We start from the raw sequence: 20,531 nt of genomic DNA on the forward strand, positions 1-20,531 counted from the left end.
GACCCGCCAGGCGGTGACACGACTGTTGGGTGAAGCGGAGCTCTCACCCTGCCCTGCTCCTCGTCTGTTGACTTAAGGCTCCCGTGGATGCCCTGGAGACAGGGCTGAGACTTGTTTCCACTTTGCCTTTGCAGTATGGCCAGTGTTTCAGCCAGTTTTGCCATGTTGGACCAAAAGACCTGACAAGAACAACGCAGAGAAGGAAGACTTCATTTTGATTCACAGTTTCAGAGGTTCAGTCCACGGCTGGCCATCTCCATAGCTTGGGCCCAGGGTGAGCAGACCATCAAGGCAGAAGGATGTGGCAGAAGAAAGCCACTCAGGACGCGGTGGCCAGGAGGCAGAGAGAGCTCCCCTCACCAGGGACAGAATGCCACCCCAAAGGCACAACCCCAGGGACCTACCCCTCCAGCCACACACTACCTGCCTCTAGTTACCACCCAGTTAACCCATATCAGTGGATTAACCCACTGACTCGGTTACGTCTCATAATCATTTCACCTCTGCAAATTCTCGTGTCGTCTCATACATGAGCCTCTGCGGGACCCCTCGTAGCTAAACCATCCTGGCCATGTTGATTAGAGTCTTTTCACTACCTTTTCTGTTTGGTTTTTGAGGCAACTGGCAGGACCTGACTTGTTGGGACCTCTGGAGGCAGGTTCCTGGCCTTGGACTTTGGTAATGAGCACTTGGGGGACTTTTAAGATCCAAATGATGACATTCTGCCTCTGACCCCACAAGGTCACATCCACCTCACAATGCCAACGCATTTAGTCCATCTCCAGGAGTCCCCAGCCTTAACAGTCCCAGCGCGGCCGAAAAGTCCACGCCTGAAGTTTCTTTGAGACTCACGGCAGACTCTCGCGGTGAACCCCTATAAAAATTGAACGAACAAATCATATTTTTCCAAGATACAATGGCACAAGATATGCATTTCAAAAAGGAGGAGGAGGAGCACAGAAAGGAGGGACGGGAGCCAAGCGACACTGAATCCCAGCTGGGCAGACATTACACCCAGACATTACACCCTAGTTCTGTGTTCAGTGTCTGGGGCACAAGGTGGCATGCGGGTAGCTCCATGGTCATGGGCAGCCCTCCCCGTGGCCTTGCTGGCTGCGGCCTGCGTGCCTCCCTGTTGGGCTGCCTGCTCACTGCCTGCATCTTCCCGGGGCAGCTCCAACTCCCCAGAGTCTCGCTGCAGCTTTGTCTTCCCTCACCGCTTCGTGCATCGCCCTCTCAGGGCTCTTTGCAGGCACAAGCACAAATGGCCTCTGGTCCATTCCCAAGAGAGTCCTTGTTCCATCTGAAACCTCAGGAACAGTCTCCACTGGTGTGTTCCTATCAGCAGTCCAGTCTTCTGAGCCGGCATTCCAGACTTTCTCTAGCTCGCTTCTTCAGACTTTTCCAGATTCATCCCACGAACCAGTTCCGAAGGCTTCTGAACTGCACGTGTAGGTATAGTCACAGCCACCACCCCACTTCTTGGCACCAGTTTCCTGTGTTAGACAAGTTTTTGTTGCTGTAACAAGATACCTGTGATGAACAACTTAAAAGCAGAGATTTATTCTGACTTACAGTTTCAGAGGTATCAGTCCATGGTCAGCTGGCTCCTTTGCTTTTGGAGAGAACATCAAGATGGGGAAGGTATGGTAGAGCAAAGCTGGTCACCTCATGGAGACCAGGAAGCAGAGACAGAGTGAGGGACTCAGGTCCCAATACCCACTTCCAGGGCAGCCCCTCCCCCAGTACCCTAACTTCCTTCCTCCGGGCCCACCTTCTGAATGTTCTACTCCCTCCTGCCACAGACTGGGACCAAGCTTTCAGCACATGGGCCTTTGGAGGAAATCTGAGGTCCAAACCATAGCACTATACAGGGTGCACTCAGAACTTTCTCAAAATATTCAAATGCTATTATTTGTTTAATACAAGGTACTTTTTCCAGGAAAATGTCAGGGATCGAAAGTGATCTTGTTTTCTTTTTGAGTAATTTGTTTTTTCTTATGTATTAAGAAGTGCTGCTATTTTTTGCTGAATTCAGTTTTACCATCTTACTTGATGATTTTGTAAAGTAACGAGGGCAATTCAGTTAAACAGTATAGCAATAAACATATAGGCAAACTCTTGACTCAGTAAAAGCAATAAATGATATTTGGTGAACACTCCCAGAGTTGAATGTCAGGTCCCTGTGTGCTGCTGCTGCTGCCGGTTTGGGATGGGCACAGTCATGAATGAAGGCTCCCTCTGCCCTCAAGTTGCTCAGTCTGTGGTCATGGATACCACATCCCGGACACAAGCTCCCAACCAATTAGCTTTACAACACGTCTGGGTTACTTTGTTAAATCAAACTTTTGAGGCTAATAGGTCTCTGAAAATAGGGTTTGTTGAGCTGTGTAGATGCTAGCTGAAGGGTGAAGGGCCAGTGGGACACATTCCTAAGCCATCTGCAGCGGGGGCAGATTCAAACTGCAAAAATGTCCACCAGACCTAAGGGGCCAGGGTAATCTATGATAACATTTTGGGGAGAAGAAACATAAATCATTTACACGGAATCTACTTTTGACTATTCAGAGAGGAGGGAGGGATCACGGGAAGCAGGCAGTCAAGGGACAGGAAGTTAGTTCACGAAGAGAAGATGTTGCTACTTTTTGGTTGGTTGGTTCCCAGAGCAAAATGTGCCATGGTGGTTGATCTTCAGCACACAGGAAAGGAACGTAGAGCACTTGATTGAGCTCAAAGTTCTGATTTAACATGGCCTTCTCCCCTCTTCCCTCCCTCCGTTCTCTATAACTCAATTAGGACATTTCAGAATTCTTATCAAGTTACTTTCCCTATTTATGTAGGTGAAAGTTCAAAATCAGAAGAGGCCTGAGTTGAGAATGAGGTGCAGTGTGGTGTGGATGCCAGCTGAGGAGGCATGGGAGAAAACACCCCAGACTCTGCGGAGACTAGTCATTACAAAATAACTTTTATTTTAACTTATATGATTGAGTGATGAATACAAATGCCACAAAACTAAAAGCACCCCCTAACCCAAAATAAAATGCAGAGGTGAATACAAAAGATGTGGAATTAATTACTCATGCAATATTCAAAAAAATTAAAAACCCAAAACCAAGAAACCCTGTAACATGTGAGACTTGATTTTCTATAGAAAGAACCATTTCAGTCATTTAACATGGACTACAGACTATGCCTACTAACTACAGACTGTACAATGAGCCTTTAAAATGAAGGATGAATGCATGTATAATATTTATAAATATACAAATATGTACATTATAACTTCACAGTTGAAAGAACTATTTTGCCAGAAGCCTGGCAAATAATTTTCACTTTAAAATGAAATGAACTCTTTTAAAAAGTCGTGCTAAAATGTAAATACTTAAAATGACAGCCAAGTGAGATTTATGCAAGCATGTCCAGAGTACTGCTGACAGTCCACAGTTCAAGTCACATTCACAGGTGTTGTTCCGATACCCTGGCGTACCCCACCTGCCCCTCTTACAGGGAGGGAGAAAAGTCATTCAGAAGCAGTGGCTGTGGGCCCTGTCTGGTGGAGGACCGTGGGAGCTGCCATTGAGGCTGTTTGGCCAAGGATGCTACCTGGTGGTGAATGGCTTCTGGGGACTTTCCACCCCTCAGGGAATCCTTCTTTCTAATTTCGTGGTGATTTTTATAGACACAGGAATGATTATTAGTGTCCCTATGGTCCTAACCCATTAAGGAGTTCAGGTTCTTCCACCTTGAAAGAGCATCACAGTTTTCTGAATCCATGACTTCTGGTTTTGATTTGTCTTAGCAGCAAAATACCTGTATGGGAAGAGTCTCATCAAAAAATGGCTCTTGTTAGGAAAAAAGAAAAAAAAAGCTGTCAGGCACGGTGGGGCACGATGCCTACAGTGTCAGCAATGCAGGAGGCTGAGGCAGGAGGATCACAAGTCTGAGGCCAGCCTGGGCAACTCAGTGAGACCCTGTCTCAATATAAACATAAAATGGCTAGGGATGTAGTTCTGGGTTCAGTCCCATCAAAAAAAAAAATAAATAAAAAAAAGGCTTAATGAGATTTTGGTTTCTGAAAGTATGGGTATAATCTTACTAAGGTAGTTATTAGTAACTTAGTTATCTTTTTATTGTAATGAGAACATGATTTGGGAATTTTTAGGATGGGAAAAAAGAAAGACAGCACTTTAAAAAGTAAAATACAAAAATTAGACTCTCACAATGGGTCATTTTGCCACATTCTGCAGGCAAACGTTATTTGAAGAAATTCTTTTTTGTGCTTGTATTTAAAGTAAAATTAGGTAGCTAAAGGACCACTCAGCCCTGAGAACACCACAGAGAAAAGCTGCAAGGCATATGGTATCATCAAGATACCACAGGACAATTTCAGCTTATTCAACTTCCGAAAAGGTACAGAGATGGCCGTTTTAAGACCCCACGCTTGTTAAGATGAGGTGGGTTCACTGACACTGCCGGACAGTCGACCACGGGAGCCGAGTTCTGCACAGCCTTGTTCCTGTGGCCCAAGGAGGAGCAGGGCTGGGAACCAGGCTCAGTCCGTCTCACGTTGCAGGAGGTCTTCATGTCCTCTACGCCTTCCAGCCACATCTGGCACGTCTTGGTGGAAAGGGCCGGAAGTTGGGACGGGTCAGGCAGTGCTAACCGGTGGCTAAAAGGCCGTGGCCACTTCAGCTCCATGACGACCTCCAACTTTCACCTGGTCTCGGGGAAATTTGTCCAGCTGCTCGTAAGCCAGCCGCCCGTCTTCTCCTGGATGGAACAGGAACATGAACACCATTGTGACTTTACTCATCGTTCAAGTAAATTCACACCATGGCTTTGGGTGTGGGTCACTGGGCTGTGGTTTTATTTTCCCCCCCAATGCTGAGGGTCAAACTCAGGCCCCTGCACATGCTAAGCAAGTGCTTGGCCACTGAGCCACAGCCTAGCCCTGGATGGCTATTTTAAGCTATTTGCCATGGTAAGAAAAATTGGCTATTATTCCTAATTATGTTACTGACTTCTAAGGGATGTTTAGAACAACCATGAGCTTTTGAGCTAATGCCAGATACCAAAAGAATGCCAAGGCGACATGAAGTAGAAGCCCTGTGGCCATCTGCCTCTGGTAACGTCACACGAGATTTATTCCTGCACTACACTTAGGTGTGTCAGGGATCTGCGTGTAGCTTATCCTTCTTTAGTGCATCGAAGTTCCACAGTCCTCTCTTGCACAGACTGCATATGACGCTTCTAAGTGATCACTGGTACAAGTCAAACCTAGGCTTTCCAAAGGTAGTGGAAAATTGCTCTCTGCCTCGGAAACCCACGGGGATGGCCTTCTTCCAGTCCGCAGCTGTCTCAGTTTTGTCTGCAGCAACACCTTGAACAGCCTAGATATATTTTCGAGTAACTCAATATCTATTTTTCCTGTTCAAAAAAACTGATTAAAAATAGGGGAAAGAAGGATGGGGATGTAGAGAGAGCACACGGGTCGCACGCATGCAGCCCTGGGTTCAATCCCAGGGCCAAAAAGAAGGAAAAAGGAAAATGGAATGCAGCGACCGTGATAAGATGGAGGCTTTCCTACGCTTACTAGAAGTGAGACAAAGACAGAAAAAGTGAGTTGTGCTCAAACAGAAATTCACTGTGCAGGAAAACAGAAGGAAAAAAAATTAAAAAAAAATCATGAAATACTGGAAATACATGATCTTCGAAGGAGTGTAATCTTGGATTTCATAATGTAGTCACCACAAAAAGAAACCTTTTAATAAACCAGAACTCTGACTTAAAGTTTTTGTTATTGTTTCTTTCATGTAACTTTTTCAGGAATACATAGACATTTGCTTGCCTCTTAAGAAGCCCTGCCAGTGGACTCTTCCATTAGCCAAAGCCTGCTTTTTTTTTTTTTTTTTGAGGTACCGGGGATGGAGCCCATTTCTCTGGCACAAGCTAGCAAGTGCTTGCCACTAAGCCACGTGCCCAGCCCAGAAGTCTGCTAATCTAAGGGACGTTTGTTAACAGCCTTTTCAGACCCTGACTTTTAGAGACATGCAATATTATGTCCTAGTATGATATTCTCAACTTTTTCTTACTTTGGAGCAGAAACTTTAATTTATTGAAACGAAATACTTATCCAAAACTCTGTAATATCAAACAGATTAAAACAGGGCCTCACAGATGATGGCCAGGGGAGATGAAGAGAGAGGCTTGCTGAGCCTGCTGGCCACCTCCTGTCCCTCCTCCTCCTCCAACCACGGACACCAGGTCAGCGCCTGGCTTGCTCAGGAACCCTTCCAGCATGGAGTGTTCAGTTCTCCCCCAGAGCCCAGAGTCTGGTGGCCTAGAGGGTCAAGACTCCACCTACCAGGGGGGAAGCTGGGTCTGGGTGTCCATTGGCAAGTCATGCAGCCTGTGTGCTACTGTCTGGATCTCCAGTGTCCCCCAGAGGCCTGTGCTGAAGGCTTGGTTGCCAGTCTGTGGTGCTACTGAAAGGCGGTGACCCCTTTAGCAGGTGGGGCTAATGGAAGGAAGGAGGTCACAGATGCTGGGACTGGAAGGGGATAGGAGACACCATTCTCTTCCTCTCTCTGCTCCCTGGTCTCCGTGAACAGAGCCGTTTTCTTTGCTGTGCACTTCTGCCATGATGCCCTGTGTGCCACAGTCTCAAGGGCACTGACCAAGTGGCCATGGACTGAAGTTCTTGAAACCACAAGCCAAAATCAATCTTTGCTTCTTTAATTTGATTTATCTCATGTTTTTTGTCACAGCAACAGAAAGATGACCAACATCCTCAGCATCCCTTAGTGTGCCCGCATATAAAATGGGACTAACTGTGCTTCTCCCCTCTCTGAGCTCTGGGAGGGACAGAGGAGCCCTTACAACAGAGCCGAGCACAAAGCTGGTCCCCTACACAGCTACCCAATACTGGCTGAGCATCCCTACCCCCAAATCCAAGATCTGAACTGTCCCCAAATCCAAACCTTGTGAGCACTGATGTGACTCCACAAGTGGAAGACTCCACACCTGACCTCGTGAGGTGGGTTCTAGTCCGAATATGAGTGAAGTAAAAAATGTTGCATAAAATGACTGACTTATTTTAAAGCTAGATATATAGTAAACGGGTGCATCTGAAATATAAACGACTTTCATGTTTAGACTTGGGTCCCGTCCCTAAGACATCTCAATATGTATATGAAAATATTCCACAGTCCAAAAAAACCATGAAATCAGAAACACTTCTGATCATCCCAGGGGAGGGCTACTAAACCTGCCTTACAACAGTGCCATGACCAGGGCTGGCCTCAGGGCATCTCACTGGCATGCAGTCGCGGTGGGCTCTGCTCGGCGTTGGCTCCTCTGCATCCCTTATCAGCCTCGAGCTAGGAGCACAGCTTCAGAGGAGGGAGCGCCTGGGTCTGGGGAGTCAGGAGCATGGCTCCGGGCAGACCTGGTTCCCGTGGGACCCACCAGCACGGTCACCATTGTGATGGAGACGTCTGTGTCGATACAGTGGCCACCAGCACACGTGGCTATTTAAGTTTAAATTGCAATTTCTCAAAATTAAATAAAGTGATTTTTAAATTTCTATATTTTTGTGGTGTTGAGGATTGAGTGCAGGACACTGCATGGGCCAGGCAAGTACTCTGCCACCAAGCTGGACCTCCAGCCCCAAGGAAAGCTTCAGTTCCCTAGTGGAGGAGCCAAGCTTGGGTCGTGCAGGACCACCTCTGTTGTAAAGGGGGACGTGGGGCACCCCCATCCCACAGAGGCATCCACTGGACGGCTCCAGGCTGACACGTTCCTGACTGGGGTGCAGAGCTGCCTGAGTGCCGTGATGACTCTCGGACCTTTGTCATTGGGAGATGCATTAATTCCCACAGAAAACACCACTGTCACCATAGCAGTGCAGCCACCTGTGTGAGAAAGATGCACCCGTACTTGGGTGTCAGGTGAAAGAGGACTCACAACGCTGAGTCCGGGCTCTCAGACTTCATTGCACGGAAGAACCGTCTGGAAGGCTTTGGGAAATCCCCACGTGTGCTTCAGATCTTTGGGGTGGACCCTGGACGGGTGCGTGGCTTCCCCCGTGAGTGCAGCATGCAGCCAGTGTTGGGACCCTGACCTGGGAGCACAGGGCCCGCAGCTGGCATGGGTGGCATATGAAGAGTGGAGGAAAGCAGGACGGTGGTCACTCCTGGAGATGCTGCTGTGGGTGCAGCTCCAGGGACCAGGCCAGCTCCTTGGGGACCCTCGCTTGGCTTACAGTGGAGACAGCAGCATGGCTGGTCAGGTTTACCCTTCTGTCTCTTTTGCTGTCGTGGTTATTTCAGAACAGAAAGGATAAAGGAGTCTAAACTAATAACACCCTGGCGTCATTTAGAGCAGTAAATACCTTCAATACCTAAAACGGCCATTAGGAATAACTATTTTATCCTTTGAACAAACATGCTGGCCAAGCTTTCTGAGCAACAAACAATACACACAATAGCGGGATGGAGTCTTAACCCCGTAACTGTAAGGAAGGGCCTAACTGGGAATGGGATTTCCACGGTGGTTAAAGTGCCACGAGATTCCCCTTCACACGGGTAAGACACCAGAGTCAAACCAGGGTGACATTTTCCCAGGTGGTTTTAGGGATGGATTATGTTTGAAGAACTTCAGAGTATTCCTTTTAGAATGTAAGAGTGTGTTGCTATGGTAAAATTATTTGGAATGATTCATGCATTTTTATACGGCACTAAGAAAAACTATAAAACATGCTAGGCAGGGACCTCATGGTGTAAAGGGGGGAAGGACTATCTGGGTATTCCAGAATTAAGACGTCAGCTCTTATCTTTGGGGTCAGGGCTCCGGTCGGCCTGGGGGGCAGCCCAGGCCGAGGTGTGTGGGATGCAGCCCTGGAACCTCGGGTAATCACTGCCTTTTGTGGTCGCCAACCCACACTGGCACCCCATCTGGATATCCATAGCCTCCTCTTCTTGGTTTGATGTTTGTGTCCTTGATCCAAGTAGGACACAAACTGATAAACCAGGACAGCGTGACTCCTGAGAATAGCCTCGCTCTCCGCATTCAGAGAGAACGAGGGACCGGGGAGACGGATACTGATGTTCCCCTACTCTGCATGTGTGAGTAGACAACATGTGGGGGAAGTTGCTGAAACAGGAGAATGAAACTCTTCTTCTCAGCTCCCTTCGAGAAAATCAGAAGTAAGCAATTACATTTAACAAAACAAAACAAAACACAAAACCCAACTCACCAAGAGACAAGAGGGTTTCTGAGGCCACATTTCTGATTTCTTCAGTATCAGACTGACACAACGTCACCAGCATTTTAATGCTTTCAGTTGCCTATGGGGGGAAAGTAGTTTAGCGCTCTGATGTTTACTCTGGGGTTCCCCGAGACAGCATTTCATCACTTAGAAAATCTTACTTAGGGGTCCCCAAACTTAGTAGAGTGTCGGGATCATTTAGTGAGCTCCCTTATCAGTGCAAGTTCCTGGGTGCTGCTCCAGACCTGCCATACTGGAATTTCCTGGGGGCGGCCTAGGATGTGCACTGTAGACAATCTGAGGAGCCGCTAAATCCCTCTTTGCAGAGTACTCCAGGGCTATAGTCGAAGGTGAGTCTCCTGCTTTTCCAAAACAGAACCCATTTCCCTAGTGCTTTCTGCTGCTTTCCACAGATTCCAAATAGCACCGGGAATTTCCACACCTGTATTATTGAAACAGCACATTGTGCCTGATAAATATGCACAATTATTATCTGTCAGTTCAAAATAAAACTTAAAGACAGAACTCTTATTCAGTTTATGCACTGAAATAGAGAAGGAGAGTTAAAGTCTGTGGTGGGACGTCTTCTATTTATCCTGTGAGCAGCTGCTGAGCACTCTGCGAACCAGACAGTTCTCAAGCCAGGGGAGAGTCTATGGTGACCCCGACATGGTCCTGGTCCAAAGAGTCTACAGTCCAGTGGAAAGAGAGATTGTCACATGGGCACTTATGATGAGTGACAGCCGAGTGAGGTGCTGGGGCAGAGCGCCACTGGGAAACAGCCTGCCGGGGAGGGATGTCCCCACGGAGAGGTGGCCTGAGACTTGTGAGCCAAGTGTGGGGGTGGGCGGGTAGTGTGCTTGGGGCGGGGAGTGCCTGGGGTGTGGAGGAGGAACTGGTTCTGGCAAGGCTAATAGACCGCAGCAGGGCCAAGTCCAGAGGTAGCCACAGAGGTGTTTAGAGAAGGCCTGTGCCTCATGAAGGGGAGTCTTGTGAGCCATGTAAAAGGCTTCCAGTTGAATCCCGAATTCACAGCTTCATCTGGGTCTAAGTCTGAGATCTAAGATCGCAGAGGCCCCTGCGGAGCTTTGAGCAGATCTGTGTTTTGTTGCAACATTTCTGATGTGGTGGCGAGGGTGGCCTGATGCAAACTCAGGTTGTAGCAGGCAGGGGGCTCCCACGCAGGTGACTGGTGCAGACGGGTGGCGGATAAAGCAGAGGGCACAGACTGAAAGTGGGGTCCACGGGATGGCGGGATGAATGGCCTGGGAGAGGAGGTGGGGCAGGGTCACTGTCGACTCCTGGCTCCCAGGGCCTGGTGTAGGGCCCACCAAGGCACGGAGGCGAGTGGTGGCTGGGGTAGACGCAGTGTGAAGTGACTTCCTGCCAGAGCTACCTAACAGCAAGCTGGTGATGGTCGGCATGGACCTGGACCGGAAGTACTGGGGGTCATCGGTGCAGAGATGGCAGTGGAAGACTTGGGGGTGACCTCCCATGAGACAAAACGCCTCTGCTGAGCTGCTCGAGGAGCTGGGCTTGTGAAGTAGTAGAGGTGGACAGGGCGCCAGAGAGGGACAAGCAGAGGGAGCAGCCTGCGGCACTGCAGCCCATCACAACAGGTGGGAGACCTGGACGTGGCCACTGGACTTGAGGACCAAGATTCCCCCAAGGCTGTTTCCAGGCTGATTAAGGAACAGAAAAGTGAGAAATTCCTGCCTGTTACCATTAATTAAAAAATAAAATAAAAACTCCCCCATAAGTCAGCTAAGGATCGTGGGTTGGCGTGGGTGAGTGACGGATCTGCACTGTCTTGCACAGGAGCCGGCGGGCTGTGGGGGTCTAGGCAAAGGCATCTCATCTGGCAGAAAGGGTCCTATCTTCTAGGAAAAGAGAGAAAAAGGAGGATCTGGTGCTCCCAGACGTGGCTGTGCGGGAGTCGGAACGGAGGGTCTGCTTTCACCTTCGCAGCCTGCGGATCCGTGAAGACCCCAGCGGGCCTCGGGGTCCTGCCCTACTGGTGCGAAGTCTGTATCAGGCATCCAGCCCTGTGTGTGTCACCGTGTGTCAGGGACTGCCCAAATAAACAGAAATCACTGCAGGCTTTTTTCTGGCCACCTGAAAGTCATTTTTTGACCAAGTAACAAGGAAGGTAGACTTTCCCACAGTTGTTTTTCTTCACAGGTCATTAACTTTCCTTTTGAGGAGTTAATCCCTTTCTTCACGTCCCATCAGGCCTGCAGGTCTCTGCCTTTGTCCCAGGTGCCCATCCAAGACTTCGGCAGATTCTAAGGTGTGGCCTCCTCACTCTTTTCTCAAGGCCCATTCGTCTTATTTTTGTGATACAGCAGGTCAGATATTAAATCCAGCCCATGGAAAGGGCACCTCTTTCTTGCCGGGGATTCTCAGCCCTTCCATCGTCCATTAACAGTGCAGCTCTTCCCTCTCTGCTAACTTCCTTCCCCCACACAATTAAGACTGGCTAACTGCTTACAAAAATAAATCATGGGAAAGGATCTGGGTGGAACCCAGGGGCACACTGACTTTTGAGACTTCTTTGCATCCCTTCTATCATCCCTTGCCATTTGTTTTGCACATTAAATTTTGGCGAAATCATCATCTCTTTTTGGAATAAAATATTTTCCTAATACTGACCCAGAGGCAAACTGATTCCTAAGGGCCACTGCAAAACATGATTATTTCTTCCACTTATTCACTTTAACAAAACAAAGTCACATGCAAGGGAACAAGGACCCCACGTCTAACAACCAGCTGCAGGGAGAGGAGCAGGAGGTACTGGGGGCGTGGGAGGGGCTGCGGGCTCCAGGGGAGGCCCGGCCTTACCTCCAGGCTCCGCAGGGCCAGGCAGGCCGCCTTCTGCAGCTGCAGGTTGGTCTTGGTCAGTGCTTCACAGTAGTAGAGCAGGGCCTGGGGGAGAAGAGGGACACTGTGAGGCGTCCTAGGAGTGTCCCGGAAGAGGTGTGTGACACTCCCCTCCCTGAGAGGAACCACAGCACCTGTCCAGGTGCTCTGAACCACGGTCACAGAAAGAAAACCCGGTGAAATTCAGGTTGCTTAAAAGACCAGTTTATTCAATAAGGGGATCCTTCATCTTCTGCCAGCTCACAGACTCTGGGGAACATGAAGTTGGGTGATACAAAGTTATGCTTTTTTTAAAGATTGATTTTTCCTCTTTATTCGCCAGTTTTCAAAACAATGAACTGGTTCGTTAGTAAACCCAATGGTGACTTTTCATTTTTTAAAAATGTATTAATATTTAAACATTTTTAATGGGCACATGTTTGCATGGGTTTATGGGGCAGAGTACGCTAACTCAGTACGTGTGTACGACGTGTAACGATCGACTCCAGTGATCCACGTTTCCATCATACCCAACATCTGCCACTCCTGTGCACGGGGAATCCTGGACTCTTGCCTCCTAGTTATTTTGCAACAGATCATTGACTGTCACAGACCAAGTCACCCCACTGCGCTGCTGCACACCAGGACTGATCATTGATTGTCACAGGCCACAGTCACCCACTGTGCTGCTGAACACCAGGACCAAGTCTTACCTCTCACCTAACCTCTCTGGGACTGTCACAGTCCACAGTCACCCACTGTGCTGCTGAACACCAGGACCAAGTCTTACCTCTCACCTAACCTCTGTGGGACTGTCACAGGCCACAGTCACCCACTGCACTGCTGAACACCAGGACCAAGTCTTACCTCTCACCTAACCTCTCTGGGACTGTCACAGTCCACAGTCACCCACTGCACTGCTGAACACCAGGACCAAGTCTTACCTCTCACCTAACCTTCTGGGACTGTCACAGGCCACAGTCACCCACTGTGCTGCTGAACACCAGGACCAAGTCTTACCTCTCACCTAACTGCTCTGGGACTGTCACAGGCCACAGTCACCCACTGGGCTGCTGAACACCAGGACCAAGTCTTACCTCTCACCTAACTTCTCTGGGACTGTCACAGGCCAGGTCACCCACTGCACTGCTGAACACCAGGACCAAGTCTTACCTCTCACCTAACCTCTGTGGGACTGTCACAGGCCACAGTCACCCACTGCACTGCTGAACACCAGGACCAAGTCTTACCTCTCACCTAACCTCTCTGGGACTGTCACAGTCCACAGTCACCCACTGCACTGCTGAACACCAGGACCAAGTCTTACCTCTCACCTAACCTTCTGGGACTGTCACAGGCCACAGTCACCCACTGTGCTGCTGAACACCAGGACCAAGTCTTACCCCTCACCTAACCTCTGTGGGACTGTCACAGGCCACAGTCACCCACTGTGCTGCTGAACAACAGGACCAAGTCTTACCTCTCACCTAACCTCTGTGGGACTGTCACAGGCCACAGTCACCCACTGTGCTGCTGAACACCAGGACCAAGTCTTACCTCTCACCTAACCCTCTGTGGGACTGTCACAGGCCACAGTCACCCACTGTGCTGCTGAACACCAGGACCAAGTCTTACCTCTCACCTAACCCTCTGTGGGACTGTCACAGGCCACAGTCACCCACTGTGCTGCTGAACACCAGGACCAAGTCTTACCTCTCACCTAACTGCTCTGGGACTGTCACAGGCCACAGTCACCCACTGCACTGCTGAACACCAGGACCAAGTCTTACCCCTCACCTAACCTCTGTGGGACTGTCACAGGCCACAGTCACCCACTGCACTGCTGAACACCAGGACCAAGGTTTACCTCTCACCTAACCTCTCTGGGACTGTCACAGACCACAGTCACCCACAGTGCTACTGAACACCAGAACCAAGTCCTACCCCTCACCTAACCTCTCTGGGACTGTCACAGGCCAGGTCACCCACTGGGCTGCTGAACACCAGGACCAAGTCTTACCTCTCACCTAACCTCTCTGGGACTGTCACAGACCACAGTCACCCACAGTGCTACTGAACACCAGAACCAAGTCCTACCCCTCACCTAACCTCTCTGGGACTGTCACAGGCCAGGTCACCCACTGGGCTGCTGAACACCAGGACCAAGTCTTACCTCTCACCTAACCTCTCTGGGACTGTCACAGACCACAGTCACCCACTGTGCTGCTGAACACCTGGACCAAGTCTTACCTCTCACCTAACCTCTGTGGGACTGTCACAGGCCACAGTCACCCACTGGGCTGCTGAACACCAGGACCAAGTCTTACCCCTCACCTAACCTCTGTGGGACTGTCACAGGCCACAGTCACCCACTGCACTGCTGAACACCAGGACCAAGGTTTACCTCTCACCTAACCTCTCTGGGACTGTCACAGACCACAGTCACCCACAGTGCTACTGAACACCAGAACCAAGTCCTACCCCTCACCTAACCTCTCTGGGACTGTCACAGGCCAGGTCACCCACTGGGCTGCTGAACACCAGGACCAAGTCTTACCTCTCACCTAACCTCTCTGGGACTGTCACAGACCACAGTCACCCACAGTGCTACTGAACACCAGAACCAAGTCCTACCCCTCACCTAACCTCTCTGGGACTGTCACAGGCCAGGTCACCCACTGGGCTGCTGAACACCAGGACCAAGTCTTACCTCTCACCTAACCTCTCTGGGACTGTCACAGACCACAGTCACCCACTGTGCTGCTGAACACCTGGACCAAGTCTTACCTCTCACCTAACCTCTGTGGGACTGTCACAGGCCACAGTCACCCACTGGGCTGCTGAACACCAGGACCAAGTCTTACCTCTCACCTAACCTCTCTGGGACTGTCACAGGCCACAGTCACCCACTGTGCTGCTGAACACCAGGACCAAGTCTTACCTCTCACCTAACCTCTCTGGGACTGTCACAGGCCACAGTCACCCACTGTGCTGCTGAACACCTGGACCAAGTCTTAGCTCTCGCCTAACCTTCCTGGGATTTTGGCATTTTAAGGGGCCTCAGGTCTAAGGAGAAACCCCAAGGCTGCTCTGAAGGAGCTGAGGAGGGGATGCGTCAGGTACCAGGAGGGAGCCCGTGTACGTGAGAGGGGAAGGGACGTCTTCTGGGTGTTAGGGCAGGTTTCACAAAATGATGTCAGGGCCTGGCCTATTGGCTTAGTGGTAGGTGCTTGCCTACCATGTGAGGGGCACTGGGTTCGATTCTCAGCACCACATATAAATAAGTGAATGAAATAAGTTCGATTAACATCTGAAAAAAAAATGATGCTTGAAGTGGGTCAGAATGGTGGATGAGGTTTCAGACGGGAGGCTGGGGAGAAAAGGGAGTTTGGGCAGCAGTGAGGGAGGCAGAAGGAGGCAGTAAACTCCAGTGAGAAGGGGCCACTCGTTGGGTGCAGGGCATCTGGGTGCTGTGTGTTAAGTTCTTCACAGGGCTGGGGGTACGGTGTGGTAGAGTGCTTGCCTGGCACGGTGAGGGCCAGGGTTCCAACCCCCTACCGCCTGCCCCCCTCCAAAAAAATCTTCATGCAAAAGCAAATTTTCTTAATCACTAAGCTAATTTCTTCCTGAGTGGGTCATTGACTTATAGTATTTAATATGAGTTCGGATGGGAAGAATCACTCTCAGGCATTTGTTCACAGGAAACAATGATGACTTGTGGAGAGAGGCAGACGGGAAGGACTGGTTTTCCATTTCTTAAAGACAGACTGCACAGTCTCTTGGCTACCTGCTGAGTGGCTGTCCTTTTAAAGAGCAGCACTCAGGTAGGGTCACAGCACTCTAATCCACAGCAGCCAGCTGACTCACCGTCACTCACACCACAGGGCTCCTCAGACTCGCTGCTTCCCATGGCCTCCCGTTTTGCCTTTGCGGTGGTGTGGCATGTCCACTCTGGGGGCCGAGGTGGTGGGAGCTCATGCCCCCTAGCACCCACCCTTATAGGACTGCCCAGCATCTCCTCTAAACCAGTGCCTCCTTGGGGCTTCCCGAGGTCCAGGAGCAGCTGGCCCCGTGGTGGACCCTGCGCCCCTGTTCCCGGGCCCTGCACTCTGCTCCCAGAACTCCTGTGCCCTCTCCGTGGACCCCCTGCACTCTGCTCCCAGAACTCCTGTGCCCTCTCCGTGGACCCCCTGCACTCTACTCCCAGAACTCCCCGTGCCCTCTCCGTGGACCCCCTGCACTCCGCTCCCAGAACTCCCGTGCCCTCTCCGTGGACCCCCTGCACTCTACTCCCAGAACTCCTGTGCCCTCTCCGTGGACCCCCTGCACTCCGCTCCCAGAACTCCCGTGCCCTCTCCGTGGACCCCCTGCACTCTACTCCCAGAACTCCCGTGCCCTCTCCGTGGACCCCCTGCACTCTACTCCCAGAACTCCCGTGCCCTCTCCGTGGACCTCGCTTCTGATTGTCCTCAGAAGGCCTTGGGCCCGGCCCCTCTCGTGGCCACCTTCCCTTCTCGTTGCTCTGTGCGCTGTCCTGCTTGTTTATCTGGGGTGCAGGGAGGAGGCCCAGGGCCTCACACGTGCTCGGCCAGCCCTCTCCCGCTGAGCCATGGGCAGCAGCCCTTCCTTGTGTTTTCCCACCAACGAGTCAACTACCCTGACTTATCTGTACTTGGAATTGTAAGTGCAGTATACCTGATGGTGGTGAGACCCGCTCACAGGCTTTCTGACTCTGCTGTAGAGAGACTTACAAAGGTCTGGAGAGTCCTTGGCACAAAGCAAGCCCTCCGTAAACACAGCCACAATGATTTTCACATGCATCCGTGTGTGCACATTTGTTCACTGGAGAAATGCCACAGTGACCTCATTTATGTTGATTTTGTGTGTGTGCGTGTGCTGGGGACGGGACCCAGGCCTTGCGTACATGAAGCCTGCACTCTACCACTGAGCTCCGGGCCCGTCCCCCATCCTGAAACTCTTTGAAGATGTCTTAGTTTCTCTTAAAAACGTATTCAGCTCCTTTGGCATCTAGAAGGATATTCTATACCTAGCGAGTACCATCGAATTGGTAGCAGCAGAGGCCCTGGATGCAACTGCTCAAAAGCATCCGGCCTTAGTGATGGGCAGGCTCGGGAGGTGCCAGGAGGCTTTGCCTTGACCAGAACGGCAAGGCCTCCTTGAAAAACGATGATACATCTTAGCACAGGATAACACAGGAAGGAACAGGATTCTCTGGAAGCTAGAGTTTCATATTCTAATATGGAAAAGACAAGTATTTTATGAAAGAATATGTGCTAACATGCTAATAGTAAACCACAGAAAACTAATGAGTGTCTGGTTCAGGGGCCGAGATTTGGCCTCCTACCTTTTCCCTGAAATGCTCGTTCTTGGAGGCCGCTGCCAGGTAGAGTGTCACGGCCTCACTGACGTCACTGTCGTCCCTGGTTAAGAGCAGAGCCAGAGTCCGGAGCACCTCTTGCTGGGCCAGGAGGCTGCTGGGAGCGAGGTCACCCATGGCCTGCTGCAGCTTCTCGTCTCTCAGGGACTGCAGAGTCTGCACCATGGACACTAGAGGGGCAGAGAAAGGGCGGTGCGGACAGCACAGCACAGGTCATCGAGGACACACGTGGAAGGTGTGTCTCTGTGACAGATCCAACACGTGTGACAGTCTAGCGACACGTCACACAGGGAGCATGTCTCTGATGGATCCAACGTGTGCGACAGTCTAGCGACACGTCATTGAGGACACACAGGGAGCATGTCTCTGTGACGGATCCAACGTGTGCGACAGTCTAGCGACACGTCATTGAGGACACACAGGGAGCATGTCTCTGTGACGGATCCAACGTGTGCGACAGTCTAGTGACACGTCATTGAGGACACATAGGGAGCATGTCTCTGTGACGGATCCAACGTGTGTGAAAGTCTAGTGACACGTCATTGGGGACACACAGGGTGCGTGTGTCTCTATGACAGATCCAACACGGAGACCGTCTACACAAGGCGGTGTTTCCAGTCGGTGAGAAAAGGACTGAGGGATGAGTAACTGGAGGGCAGAGTGGGGGAGTCAGGGGAGAAAAGGTGACCTGGAGTCTGCCTTAGGGTGGACGCCCACACGATGTGTCAACGCAGTCAATGAAAAACAGTGAAGGAAAGATAAGGAAGAGCGTGTGCAGTCTCTCTGGAATACGCGCGGCAAACCCAGCTGCCCGACTTTTACTCAGACCGTTTGTCAAGACCCTACTCCTAGGCGAACCCAAGACTGCGCTGAGGTAACCCGGCCCCTGCGCAGAAACTCACTTTGTTGACTGGACTATGGGGGTAAGACCACAAAGAGGGCTCCGCGTCCCACGTGGCCCTGCCGTATTCCGTGAATCAGCGTGTGCCCCGTCCCTAGCTCGGCGTGTAGCAGGCTCCACTGCAGTGGCACGGGAAGGCCCGCCTCACCTTGCCTGGCCAGCTGGCACAGGTGGCTCTCCAGGTCGCTCACGCTGTGGCTGGTGAAGTAGCTGTGGTACTGGAAAACCGTGACGACTTCCGAGGAGAGGCTGGTGGACACCAGAGGCTCAGTTCGGTCCAGAATTTGGGAGACCAGGGTTCGAAACACTGTTTGGAAGGGAAAGACCCAAAGCAGCTGAGGATCGTGCTGCCATTCATGCATTCTCTTACTGCAGCGCGTGTGAGCGAAGTGGACCCTCACTTGTCCACCGTGCACCGACTTGCCACACGGGCAGGAGACTCACATTCTCACACACCTGCATAACTTCCAGGCATGTCGAGACCCGGAAGGTCCTCAGCACTCAGTCTGGGCTTCTTGTGCCCCTTCCTCGTCCACAGCTACCCCCTCACTCCCAGCTAGTAACCTGTCCCCTGTCTGCATAAGTGCTTGACCTTCACATAACTGGACTGTATGTGTTGCTTCTGGTTCCTTCTACCCTACAAAGCGTCTGCGAGATTCCTTCAGATTGTTGCTTGTAGCAGCAATATATTCTTTAAAAAGTGCTATGCAATACCCTGAAGTATGATTATGATTTATCATGGGCATTTGATGTGTTCCCCAAAACTTCTGGCTCCTGTGAACGAAGCTGCTATGAACTTTCTTCCACAAGTTCTTCCTCCTGAACATAAGCACTCGTTTCTCTTGGTATGTTCAAGAGTAGAATTTCTAGATTATGGGGGAGGGGCATATTGAGTTTTAGTAGAAACTGCTAGTATGTCCTCAAAGTGGTTGTGCCATGTGACAACTTTTGTACTGGTGGCATTTGATGAAAAGGTATCCATGGGTCCCACATCTGCAGATTCAACCAACATGAATCAAAAACATCCGGGAAAAAAAATTGTAGTGAAGAGGCAGACATTTGAATCTCGTCATCATTCCCTAAGCAATACGGTGTAGTAACCCTTCACACAGCAACCGCACTGTCTCAGGTGTTACAAGGAACCCCGGAGTACATGAGGGTGTTCATGGGTTATGGACAAACACCACGGCATTTATACCAGAGACCTGGCATCTGCGATTCAGCTGCGAGAGTGTCCTGGAACCAGTACCCACAGACGCCCAGGGAGAAGACAGACACGTAGTACTTTTTAAAAAATCGCTGGGGACACTCTCAATCGAAACCTGCTCGACATCTGTCTTTCCTAACCCTGACTGAGTGGTGATGTCCTCCCTGGGCCTGCGTGAGCACTTCTTCAGGCCCAGCTGCGGGACAGGTGCAGGGGTCCAGCCGCACCCACTCTCACACCGAGGGACAGACCGTCTCCCGCGGTCCCACCTGGGTCCGCAAGTCCTGGGTACTCGGTGTTGACGGTCCTGGCGAAGCTGGCTTCCAGCTGCGTGACCACCCGGTCGGCTGAGCTGTGGTAGACACCGGCCGGCCCGCAGCACTGGGTCCAGAAGGACAGCAGGGACAGCTTCTTGTGAAACTCGGGGATGGCTGGAAGAGAAGAGTGGCCAGCTCAGGACACGCTTCAGGGGGACTGCAGAGGTGCACCTGGAGGGGCGGGGGCACCAGCAGGCCTTTGGGCTCTGAGGGGTTTGTGATTGGAGCCGGCAGGGGGACAGGTTAGGAGGAGGAGCGCACCCTGCCCGGGAGTAGAGAAAACAGAAAACCAGGCCTGTTTGCTTTCAGTGACAGAAGGCCCAGCAGTCCCCGTTGGGGGTCATCGAGGCATCTCAAGTCCCCTAACGTCACAGGATCAGGACTCACACTGCCCGGGTTTCCCTCAGGGATGCAGCCCTGGGGGCTGGGGGAGTTTGCCCTGCCTGGGGGCTGTCAGACTGGAGAGTGGACTGCAGAGGGCAGCTGTGTGGTCACCACTGCACTCCTGAGGAGGGGACAGTTGCTTGTGGCCTGAAGGTGTGTCCCTGTCTTGCCTCTCAAGGCTCTGCCGAGCTGACTGC

The 20,531-nt window shown here is 51.1% G+C and overlaps 1 protein-coding gene across 3 annotated transcripts in view; it reads right to left on the reverse strand.

Moving 5' to 3' along the window:
• Positions 1-2,946: 2,946 nt before the first annotated feature.
• Ripor2 (RHO family interacting cell polarization regulator 2) overlaps positions 2,947-20,531 on the reverse strand; it is a 104,852-nt gene continuing 87,267 nt past the window's right edge. For all 3 annotated transcript variants that reach the window (XM_047559043.1, XM_047559042.1, XM_047559044.1), the window contains exons 17-22: positions 19,903-20,064; positions 18,575-18,733; positions 17,493-17,695; positions 12,110-12,193; positions 9,257-9,347; positions 2,947-4,770 (exon numbers count right to left, since the gene is read on the reverse strand). In XM_047559043.1, the coding sequence (XP_047414999.1) occupies positions 4,670-4,770; positions 9,257-9,347; positions 12,110-12,193; positions 17,493-17,695; positions 18,575-18,733; positions 19,903-20,064 (800 nt within the window). In that variant the 3' untranslated portion in view covers positions 2,947-4,669. The remainder of the gene's footprint in view (positions 4,771-9,256; positions 9,348-12,109; positions 12,194-17,492; positions 17,696-18,574; positions 18,734-19,902; positions 20,065-20,531) is intronic.

Source organism: Sciurus carolinensis, chromosome 7 (genome assembly GCF_902686445.1).
Source record: "Sciurus carolinensis chromosome 7, mSciCar1.2, whole genome shotgun sequence".
Classification (NCBI taxonomy): Eukaryota; Metazoa; Chordata; class Mammalia; order Rodentia; family Sciuridae; genus Sciurus; species Sciurus carolinensis.